Below are 11,969 nucleotides of genomic sequence, written 5' to 3'. Positions count from 1 at the left end.
ACAATAGTGCAAAGCTGATACACATTCAGTAGAAACCATACTTTGAATTTTGATCCTTTCCAGGCTTGTGATATGCCGTATGGTTCCCTCCTGTGATGCTGGGCAGGGGCAGGGAGCCGCAGCTCCCACTCAGCCAGGCAATCACAACAGCAAATAACCGGTACAGTGACAGCATCCTGCACCCACACAACCATGCCGGTTTTCACTTTCAGTACAGTATCCAATAAATTATATGAGATAGTCAACACTTGATTATAAAACAGGCTTTATGTTAGATGGTTTTGCCTGACTGTGGGCTAATGTAAGTGTCCTGAGCATGTTTAAGGTAGGCTAAGCTATGATGTTCGGTAGGTTGGGTGTATTAAATGCATTTTTGATTTACCGTGATATTTTCAACTGACAATAGGTTTATTGGGACGTAACCCCATTGTAATTGAGGAAGATCTGTACTTCAGTTCCAAATAAGATGTGACTGCAGAGTTTATGCAAAGGGTTTTAGTTGCTTAAAAGAATTCCTAGGTCCTATATGAAGCTATAAATGCTGTGTCTCCCTCATCAGAATGGGAGCTCACCAAAGTTGGAACTGAGCTTTCTGGTCAACCACGCATCAAGCACTAAGGTGGAGGTACGGAAGTGCACAAGACCTATTGTAGACGTGATGCACACACACATCCAATGATTGCCCAAATAAATATGTGGGAAGGTCTGTAAGGAAGAGGTACGTGACGCTATGAGAATAACAAGGACATCTGGTCTAATTGCGTGTGTGTGCGTGGGGGGGGCAGTCGGTGAAGCTTTCATGGAGGAAGTGATATTTAAGCTGAAACTTGAAGGATGAATAGCACTTAGCCTGAGGAAATGGCTGAGCCTTCCAAGTGGAAGAAATAGAATACGCAAATGTCCTGAAGTTGGAAAAAATTTGGCTTGTTGGAGGGGTTGGGAGGGGCCAGAACTCTAGTAAACTAGCCCTGCGTCTTCCTGTCTCAATGTCTCTCCCCTGGCACCAGAAACGTCTCTGTGGATTGCAGCCCCTTTGGGACAAGGGAGAGAGTTTTGGCAGCATATGTGACCACAGAGCAAAAATCACCTGTCTGACGAGTCCTTAGATGATTGGGTGGGAAAGCCTTGGGGTGGGGAGTCTGCTGTAGCTTGTAGAAGGGCTTGAAGCAGCTGGGAGGGACAAAGAGAATGGACAGAGGGTAAACTTGGGAATTCTGTCTTCGTTCTCTCTGGGAAAGGGTAAGAGCCTTGCACATAGACAGATGACTCAAGCCAGAGAGTGATGTGAATGAGGGGTCCTTGCCCAGCCACTCACAGGGCCAAGAGTGTCACCCCAGAGCCCAGGAGCCCCAATACTGTCCCATTCCATTCCCCTTGGGACTTTTATTCATCCAACAAGTATTTCCTGAGCACCCACTATGACCCCAGCCTTCCACTGGGTCCAGGGATCAATCAGGTCTGGTCTTCTGAAGGAGAAAACAAACTTAGATAGAAATAATTACCATATGGGATAATTTAGTCTAGTCTCCTTGCCTGTAAACTGGCGACACTAATAATAGAATCTATGCCAAAGTGTTGCCGCATGGATAAAGGGCTCAGCACAGTGCTGGAACAGTAGCGAGAATGTTCGGGGAAGGACAGGAGTCCCAAGAAGAGGATGGCTCTGGGTCTGGGCTGGTCAGGTTAGGGAGAAGGTGTCAGAAATAACCCCCTTCCATCTGCACCTACAGTAGCCAGAGTGATCCTTAAGGTGGTCTTTGAGACCCTGCCCACCACCTCATCCCCTTCTCCCCACACTCCCTTTCTGCTTTCTCCTCTTCCTGGCCGTTTAATCCCTCTGACCACAGGGTCTTTGCACATGTGGTTTCTTTGTCTGACATGCTCTTCCCTGTTTTTCCCTAAGTCATTCCCTCCTCACACTTCACATCTTACCTTAGGTGTCATTTCCTCAGGGAAGCTGTCCTGACCCCTGGGTTTTGTAGGTCCTGCCACAGGAATGCCTTGCTTTCTTTCACTTTTCCTCCGTGTGTAACTGTATCTTCATCAGTGTGGTTCTGGGATTGACGTCTCTCTCCTCCACTGGGCTGTAAGGAGGCAGGGGCCCCATCTGGTTTTATGCACGAGTGGCTCCCCAGTAGTACCTGGTTCTTATATTCGGCACCCCAAAAAAGATCTGTGGAGCAAATGAATGGAGTAAAAGAAAGCCATGGAGAGTCATGGTTATTTAAGGAGCATTTACTGTGTACCCGGCACTGAGCCAAGTTCTTTACCCGCATCATTTTACTAATCTCCCCAACAACCCTCTGAAGGAGGTGGTGCGATTATCCTCATTTTTCAGAAGAGAAAAATGAAGTTGAGAGAGGTTAAGTGACTTGCTCAAGGTCACTCTGCTTGTTAGTGCAGGCGTGGGAGGTGGAATCCATATACAGGTCCTTCCAATCCCAAAGGGGCAGAGGATGCAGAGGTGAGTCCCGGCTGGGGTGGGGGCGCACCCGAGCCGGCGGAGCATCCCTAGGGAGGCAGTGGGTAGCTTCCCTGGCTCCACTCCAAGTTGGTGGTGCAGCGCCCGCCCGCGATCGCGGGCGCAGACTGGCTGCCGCCTCAGGGCCACGTGGTGCGTGCGGCGGGCGCGTCCGAGGAGCCCGCAGCGGCTCCTGGCTCAGAGCGGTCCGGGCTCGGAGAGCTGGCGGGAGCTGGGGGCCGGGCCGGTGCGGGCAGCGAGGCGGGCGGAGGGGGCGCGGAGGTAGCCGGGCGGTCGGGGCGCAGCAGCCGGCGGCGTCGGGGCCGCGGCCTCGTCCCTTGGCGCGCCGCTCGCACCGGGTTTCTGCGCCCAGGGCGCACGGCGGGCAGGGACGCGGCGCCGGCCGCCTGGCCGCCATGGAACCGGTCCCCTCCCCCGACGCCGAGCTGCGGTCCTTGCTCCTCGCCAACGCGTCGGACGCCTTCCCCAGCGCGGGCGCCAATGCGTCGGGACCGCCGGCAGCACGGAGCGCCTCGTCCCTCGCCCTGGCTATCGCCATCACCGCGCTCTACTCGGCGGTGTGCGCCGTGGGGCTGCTGGGCAACGTGCTCGTCATGTTCGGCATCGTCCGGTGAGTGCGCTGCGGGCTATGCCCCGGGGTGGGGTGGGGACTACGGACCTGGGACCCTGACCTCAGACCCCGCACTCCCGGGGCCTCCGCACTTCCCGAAGGGGGCGCCCCGGGCACAGCGGAAAGACCACTTCCGTCGCGAGGGGGACGTTGGCGCCCGCGCGCGTGCGTGTGTGTGTGCGCGCCCGCGTTTAACTAATAACATTTGATCATCTGTTGGCATCCCCTATTTCTGTATCAGTCTGTGTGGGACAGTTTGGCGACAGTTGTGGGTCTGTCACAGTTTGTGAGTGCGTGATTTTGTTTGTGACAGTACAGATGTGTGTTTGGACCTCCAAAAACCTGGTAGGGGTGGGCAGAGATGCCGCAAGTGCCATGGGCCTCTGGGGAGACAGCGGTGTGTGGGCTGACTACACAGGTGAGGGCTTGTGCGTCTGCATCATGCTGAGGGGGCACTTACCAAGTCACACTTGGGGATCTTCTGCTGGGGTCCCAGTGTTGGTGTGTGTGTCTCACACTGTCAGTTTGTGATTCTCTCTGTAGGAGCACGTGACAGTGTGCCTGTTGTTTCTTGTCAGACCCCTGAAACCCTCGGAGGAGGAGAGCATCCAGAGTGGCTTTGGACACTTGTGTTTGTGCACCTGTGTGTGAGTTTGTTAAGGGGTAGCCATGGTTCCTGGGTACAGTGGGCCAGCTAGTCGCTCTCTGCTTCCTTCCCCAGTGGACCTCTAGTCTGGGCTCTGGACGTGATTCAGAGAGACCTCAGATCCTCCTCACAGATGCTCCCTCTCACCTTCTCCTCCTCTCCTCTAACAGTCTTTTGTTTTCTGGAAAAGACAAAAGTGATTTGTTTGGGCTGGAGTGGAGTTTGTACTTTCATCTGAGGAAGTGAAGTTCGCTTCTCGGTATTTGTGCTCAGTGTGGGGACCTTCTCAAGAGAGTCTAAGACATCATTGCCTTGCCCGAAAGCAGCCTTCCTGACCCAGCTCTGCCAGCGCAGACACTGGCAAAAGGAATTGAAAGGAAACTCCTATCCTTATAACAACGAAGATGCCCTGGTATTTCCTGTTAGTTGGAAATGGGTCATCCACGGTGGTTGAGCAAGAGTACAACCCTAAACTTCTCTGGGCTCTGGTGTCACCAAGCCGGGCAGAAGGCAGAGGGCAGATTGTGGATTCTGAGGTGGGAGATGTGAACTGTGGTCTTGGCGCAGTCGCTGATGCCTGTCACGTTGGGGGCCCATTCCCCCTGCCCCACCATCGGCCCCATCTGCTTCAGTTTCCCTGTCGGAGGGATAGAGACCCAGTCTCCTCAGTTGGGAGTATGAATTCCAGAGTATGGGGTCTCTGCCGGGCGGGGTGCAGTATACTGGAGCGTTGCGTGGGTGTGTGGGTGTTGAGGGAGCTTTGGCGTCGATGACTCCAGGGGAAGCTTTGCTCCCGCAGGAAGAGTGGAGGGCACAAGAATGTCCTGTGCTTTCAGTGTCTCATCACCAGCCACAGTGGGAAAATTCCCCCAAGCACAGGCAGGATTGATCTTTGCTTTGCATTTTTGTCGGTGATGCTTCCCACTTTACCTTCGGAAGTTGTGTGGCCTGTAGACTTGGGTCAACCTGAGTGTAAATCCCAGCCACGAACTGGCTCTGTGACTTGGGTAAAACACTTAGCCTCTTTGAGCCTCAGTTTCTTCATCTATAGAATGGGGGAATAATAGAAGCTTCTTCGACAGGGTTTTTGTGAGGGGTCACTGAGCGGGCATGTATAATGCAGCTGGCGTGGTGCCCGGACCCAATAAGTGGAAGCGGTGTGTACGATGCGGATGAGTAACTTTCCAGATTCTTCAGAATCCAGTTCCTTACGACAGAGGAGAGTGAGGGGGCGCTTGTCCTAAGGTGGGCGTGGGAGTAGCTCTGATTCAGGGAGTCCCAGGTTCCTGGCACTCGCGCTCTCTAGTGGGGCTCTAAGTGCTCTTATCTGGGGAAAGCTGAGTGTCAGTGTGTTCGGTTCCATCTCCAGTCTCTTTTCTGGGGCCTCTGGCTGGTGGGCTGATGAGCACAGCTCCCCCACTACCACTGAGCCAGGGGAGGGCCTCTCGCTTCTGAGGGTCCGCTCAGGGCAGGCCCTGGGCTCTGCCTGCTAGGGTACTCCAACCAAGCTTCCCAAAATCACATTGTCGAATGCATCTTGAAAGCAGCATAGCTGGCCCCTCAGGTCCCTGTGTTGCTGAGACATTTCCTGGGCCAACCATCTATGTGATCACTGTATCTCTGGGCCCGGCTGATTTAATCCTCACCTACAACCCTGTGGGATAGGCATTAGCCTCCCCATTGTCACCTCCATTCTACAGGTGAGGAATCTGCAGTTCAGAGGGAGGCAAGGTGGCCTGTTCCCCTTAGGTCCCACAGCTGGCTCCAGACCCAGAGTAGAACCCTGGTCTTGTCCAGAACATTTTCCAGAGCTGCCTGCGATAGGGGACAAAGAATTGCATGGAAGGAGGGGGCAGAATCCTGTCCCTCCTCTTGTCCTAGGGTTCTCAGAGAATGATGGAGACAAAAGGACGATGAGCCTACACATTATTCAGCACACGTATTTTAGGCTGCCGTCCTTGGGGAGGGGAATGACGGGCCCCTGCACTTAGTCCTTCCCCACTGAAAGGGAGGCTAGGGACAGGGCAGCTGCCTGGGGCTTGGCTTCTGCTGGCAAAGTCCCAAGAGCAGTGCAGGGAGGGGAGCCAGGATGGAGAAAAGCCTCTGGTGTATCTGTGGTTCCCTGACACCCCATGCAGAGCCCAGCTCCACCAATAAGTGAGTCACTTGATTGGTTGAATGATTGAGTGATTGAATGAATGAATTCTGCCTGTCAGTCCTGAGCTGAACCTGTCTGGGGAGCAGGGGAAGGTTTGCAAAGGAAGATCCAGAGGACCATTGAGGCAGAAAAGCAGGGAGGTGTAGTGGCAGAGCTGGAGCTCTGAAGACAGATGCATCAACGGGCAAATCCTGAGCTCAAAGCCACTTACTTGCTGTGTATTTGGACTAGTGACTTCACCTTTCGGAAGTTCATTTCTTCACCTGTAAAGTGGAAGTGACAGCAATGCATCTGGGGTTGTGGCGAGGATTAAATAACATGTTGTGTCTGAGCCTTTTAAGCCCTTTGAGAACAGGGAGGGTCTCTATGTGAAGGAATGAAAAGAATTAACTCATTCAAGAAAAATCCTATGGGTGCACTGTGCTAGCTGCTGAGATATGATGGTGGGGAAGAAAATCCACTGTCCCTGCCCTCATGGAGCTCAGGTCTGGGAGAAATAGACATTCGTCAGCCATCCATCCAACAGATTTAAGTTTGTAGCTGTGGTGAGGGCCGTGGAAGAGTATGAGGGAGCTGTGGGAGCCCACGATGGGGGGAGGGTCTCACCTGGTCTGGAAGTTCAGGGAAGGCCTCTGAGGAGCTGAAGGATGAGGAGGGGCTAACTAAGTAAATAGGTGAGGGAAGAGCCTGTGATGGGAAGCCTGACAATGGATGAGGGGCTGAAAAAACAGAACACAGGTATCTCAGAATCCCAGAGCACAAAGCACTCTCTGTTCCCTTCTCCCCCGCAACTCTGACCCTCTCCTTGATCCATGGACCCGCCTGAGAAGCCCACTTATCCTTCTGGATACCTGAGAGGGGCCTCTGGGAACTGCACTCTGAGCAAACAGCCTGTGGTTCCTGAGGGCTCCATGAAGTGTGAGCAGGGGTTTTGGGGACGTGTGGTCCCCAGGCAGACACTCCCTACCCCTGCAGGGTGAGTTCAGCCAGGGTGGTGTCTTGGTGGGTCTTTAGAGCAGACACCCAACAACCCCTCCTTCTGGGTGCAGTCGTACCCTGAGCAGGCCTGGCATCTCAGAGTTCCCACTGACAGCTCTCTAGGCAGGGTGGAGTGTGAAGGGCTTAAGGACCCCCACATCTCTGGTGGGTGACCCCATCTTCCCTCTACATGGCTCAGAGCTTCCCCGTTTGCCTGTCCTGAATCCGGTAGGAGATTGGAGTCAATGCTTCTCCACCTGGTCTCTCGTTCGCCTGCCCTGTCCCCGGCCTCCACCTCTCCCTGACCCTGGTTTCGGCAGATTTGCACCTTGCTGTGTCTCTCACCACCCCCATCACCCCCACCGGGCCTCCCTGCCTCTTACCAGCCCGGCCTGCCTCTTCATGACTCTGTTTCAGACTATGCGTTTCTCTGCCCCTTGAGCTCTTCCTGGGCTGGTGTCTCTTCTGACTCTTGAATCAAATGCCAGCTCTGCCACCTGCTAAGATCTTTAGCAGGTTGGATGGCCACTCTGCACCGCAGTTTCTCCATTTATAAAATGTGGATCGTAGCACCTGCCTCAGAGGCACCTTTGTCTTAAAGATGACAAGACGACGTTAGTAGAGCATCGTGTTTTCCCTCCCATCCCAGGTGACTGCAGCACAGAGCAGGGAGGGGAGGTTGGGCCTGGCAGCCTAGTGTGGGGCGGGGCCATGACAGGTGAGTAAGGGTTCTGGGTGTCCCCTCTGTCTACTACCGAGGTGCCAGGGGTTGCTGGGACAAGTGCTCAGGATGAGAGCTCTGAGTCCCCGTCCTGCTCTTGGGGACCCAGCGTGAAGCCCTTGCCTTCTTGTCTCCCTCCCCTCTCTTGTCCTGATTGGGGTCTGCGGACGCAGGGCTCCTGGGCCAGGAGAGATCCCAGTGAGGTGACACAGTGCAGTGGTGAAGGTCATGGCTGGGGGTCAGGTCATGCTGGTCTCCATCCCTGATCGACCATGTTCCAGTGTTGTGGCTTTGGGCAAACAGCTTAACTCCCCTGAGCCCCATTTCTGCATTTGCAAAATTGGGATGATCAGGATAGGTTATTGGGAGCATTAAGTGAGATCATGAATGTGAAGGTCATAGCACAGCACCGGCACATAGTAGGCCTTCAGTATGTGTCAAATGCCGAGATTAACAGGCACCCCTGCAGCTGTTCCAGGCAGGCAGAGCTGGTGGCTATGAAACCTGATTGTCTACACTTTCCACCTTGGGTCCTTTCCTGTTTCCTGCGTCGTCTGCATGTTTACTCATTCAACAAGTCTTTGCTGATGCTGACCCGTGGCAGGCCATCCATCCTCAGCTCCCACTGACCAGACTCGCAGCTTAAGCCTCAGCATGGCCTCTGGCTTCTGATGTACCCCCAGGACCCCCTAGTTAGTTACAGCTCCAGGGACCATTGCAGCTTCCTGGAGCTGAGGGAGTCCAGGGGGGCACCTGACCCAGCCAGAGCAGGTGGTGTCTGTGCTGAGTCATGTAGGGGGAGCAGTAGGTGGCCCCGCAGAGAGGGGGGTGGAGCATTCCAGGCAGAGGGAATAGCACAAGCAAAGAAAGCTTCAGCAGATGATCGGATGGCAGAGCTGCAGAGGGCAGGGAAGTTCACCGTGGCAGAATGGAGAGAGCCAGGGGCTGGGCTGGCTGTGAGGCTGCAGAGGCCATAAGGACCAAAGCAGGGAAGGCCTTGCAAACAGGTGTCCTCCTCACCGTGGTTGACAGAAGCGCTTGCTATGTGCTGAGCTGCGGCCGGGCCCTGGGGCCAGTGATGCACCCACCGACCTTCCAGAGTTCCTGGGGGAGGGTGCAAATATTAGAGGAACTCCATGGACCAGCCCCAGGGAATTGGAGGGAGTCATTCTGGTGAGGGGGGCTGGGGAGGGAGGACTGAGGAGGGGCCTGGAGTCCGGCCCAGCGTGGCTGTGTTAGGGGCCAGGCTGTGCTGTGGCTCGAGTTGTGAGACTAGACAGGTTCTTGGGGCCCATGGTAAGGCAGCCATGCTGGGAAATGAAGGAGCTTTTGGTCACAGGCCATGGGGAAGAGGACTTTGGAGCAGTCTGTGCAGAATGGAGTTCAAGAGGACGAATTTGCTGCGGGTGGGCTTGGGGTGGATTGGAAGGGGGTCAGCTCAGGGTGATGGAAGAGAGCTGGGTGACCTGGGACAGGCCCCAGAAACCCTGGCCTTGGTTGTTCTTTTCTAAGCTGGAGCGCTGTGGGACCTGCAGAAGGCAGGAGGCTGGGTCGGATGAGCTCTGGCGAGGCGAGCGGGGAGGCAGCAGCCCTGGATGGTGTCCCCGAGCCTCCTGGCCCTGCCCTGGGGCCTAGCTTCCCAGGTCTTGGGTTAATTCCCTGGAGAACACGTGTGACTCACAGACACACCGGGGAGAATCCAGAGGAGTCACTCCCGCGCTCCTGCCACGTGCCAGAGGCTCCTCCAAGCTGCATGACAGGCCTGCGAGGGTATGAGAGATGAGGGCGGGAAGGCTCCGAGGGAGCCTCTCACAGCCAGAAGGAGGCACACCCAGGTCTTTCTGACTCCCAAACCCTTCCATGTCCACTCTGCCACTGCCATCCATGGGACACATGGGGAATGGAGGCGAGAGCTGGGGTTGTCTAGTTAGAGGAGGGAGGACCAGGGCTGGGGAGGAGGGCAGATTGCTGTCTGCAAACCTCCGAGGCCTCTGTGTGGGGTGACAGCACTTGGGAGCCTGGACATCAGAGCCAGACTGACCTGGGATCACATTTACTAAGAGAGTGAGCTTGGGAGATACATACATAACCTCTCTGAGCCTCAGTTTTCTCATCTGTGAAATGGGAGTAGCAATAGACCCTCATAGGGTGGTTATGAGAAGTTCATGAGGCTTCATGTGAAGGACTTCAGCACAGAGCCAGGAATTTGGTAAGTATTCTACAAACATTTTCTATTATTATGTCTGTTTAGAAGAGGAGTGAGACTTGCTTCTCACTCATTTGATCAACATTTATAGAGCCCCAGAGGAACTAGAATTATTGGGTAGATGCTACAGGGAAACTTTGTCAGCTCAATACTAGACATTTCTTTTTACAATAAACATAGTAACATAAATCACCATAAGTAACCCTGTAGTTATTTCAGAAAATACTGAGACGATTAAGCAGAGACAAACATTACCCATAATCCTACCATAAAGAGAAAAGCTTTGTCGTTTTGGTGTATTTCCTTTCCATCTCTTTCTGTGTCTCTCGCTCTGTGTTTGTTTGTATGTGTGTGTGTGTGTGTGTGTGTGTGTGTGTGTGTTAATGACATCTGTATCATACTATATTGAAATAATGATCACATCATATATAATACTTTGTAAGCTGCCTTTTCACATACCATTATGAGTGTATTCTCCTGTTATCAAACATTCTTTGAAGACATGATTTTTGATGGCTGCATTGTATGAATGTCTTCTATATGGGGGGACTTACATCGTTTCCCATATCATGCCAGTCTAAATAATGTGTCTGTGAACATTCTTGAACCCATATGTCTGTGCACATCTCATATTCTTTCTAGAAGAAATTTTCTAACAGTCAGAGCTCTTCAGGAAGGTATGGGCTGCTGTGTAATATAGGGAGTTTCCTGTCCCTGAAGCTATGCAAGAGGGCGCTGGCAAACCACTGTGTGGAGGTTTGGCACTGGAGATTTGGGTGGAGAAAAGATAGACATACATAATTTCAGGCTCCTTTCCCCAAAGCTGAGACTGGAGGAAGAATGCTTCTCAGATTCTGTGATCTCAGATTTCCCTTCTCCCCTTCCTGGCGGATGATGCCTGAACTTTAGAGGATGGGGGCTGTGCAAGGGCAAGGCATGATTTCATTAACCTCGGAGTCCTGGGACCTCGAAATCTAATTGGCTACCCAGACATCATAACATGCACAGGAAGAGGGATAATCGTGGCGTAGAGCAGAAAGCCCGGCTTAAATTAGCAATTTATCATCCTGCAGGCTGCAGAGGCCCCATTACCATCTGGGCGGCATGGGGTGGGGTGGGGTGTCTGCGTTGTGTTCTATTGATTTAGAGCTCCCAGTTCAGCTGCAGAAATCAGCAGCTTTGTCTCTGGCCGGGGTGGGTGTGTGCAGCAAGAATTTTTTCTTCTGTAGCTTCCCAAGTCTTTCTTGATTAAGTGGAAGGAACTCAAACTTCAGAGTCCTGTGAGGTCAAAGAGTCCCATTCAATAAACATGACACAGGGAGAGGTAGAAATGGCCTCACTCCCCTCCCCTGCCGAAGTAACCTTTTCACCAGGGTGTAGAATTTTGAATCACCGATGATTATTCTCTTTATTGCACATTTATTTTGTGCCAGGCACTCTGCTTAGAGATGTATATATATTATCCTGTTTAATCCTCACAGACCTCTATTAGGTGAGTGCAGTTGCCCCCATTTTCTAGATGAGGAAACTCGAGGCTCAGAGAATGTTTGATATAACATCCTCAAAGTCCTGGAGTCGGATTGAAGTCAGGTCATTCTGATCGCAGAGCCTGCACTTTTTTTTTTTTTTAAATTGAAGTATAGTTGATTTACAATGTTGTGTTAATTTCTGCTGTCCAGCAAAGTGATTCAGTTATACATATATATACGTTCTTTTTAATATTCTTTTCCATTATGGTTTATCTCAGGATATTGAATGTAGTTCCCTGTACTATACAGTAGGAACTTGTTGTTTATCCATTCTATATATAATAGTTTGCATCTGCTAATCCCGAACTCCCAATCTACCCCTCCCCCACCCCCCTCCTCCTTGGCAACCACAAGTCTATTCTTTATGTCTGTGAGTCTGTTTCTTTTTTTTTGGCGGGGGGGTGGTATAGTTGTTTTACAATGTTGTGTTAGTTTCTACTGTACAGCAAAGTGGAATTCCCTGTGCTATACAGCATGTTCTTATTAGTTCTCTATTTTATACACATCAGTGTATACATGTCAATCCCAATCTCCCAATTCATCCCACCCCCCACCCCCACCCCCACTTTCCCCCCTTGGTGTCCATATGTTTGTTCTCTACATCTGTGTCTCTATTTCTGCCTTGCAAACTGATTCATC

At 52.5% G+C, this 11,969-nt stretch overlaps 1 protein-coding gene across 1 annotated transcript in view; it reads left to right on the top strand.

Moving 5' to 3' along the window:
- The first annotated feature begins 2,668 nt into the window (after positions 1-2,668).
- OPRD1 (opioid receptor delta 1) overlaps positions 2,669-11,969 on the top strand; it is a 38,879-nt gene continuing 29,578 nt past the window's right edge. Inside the window, exon 1 of the mRNA XM_024125424.1 lies at positions 2,669-3,092. Within this exon, the coding sequence (XP_023981192.1) occupies positions 2,878-3,092 (215 nt within the window). The 5' untranslated portion in view covers positions 2,669-2,877. The remainder of the gene's footprint in view (positions 3,093-11,969) is intronic.

The sequence above is a fragment of the Physeter macrocephalus genome, chromosome 3 (genome assembly GCF_002837175.3).
Source record: "Physeter macrocephalus isolate SW-GA chromosome 3, ASM283717v5, whole genome shotgun sequence".
Lineage (NCBI taxonomy): Eukaryota > Metazoa > Chordata > Mammalia > Artiodactyla > Physeteridae > Physeter > Physeter macrocephalus.
Note: the sequence above shows the minus strand (reverse complement) of the source record. Positions and strands in the feature narration are given on the sequence as shown.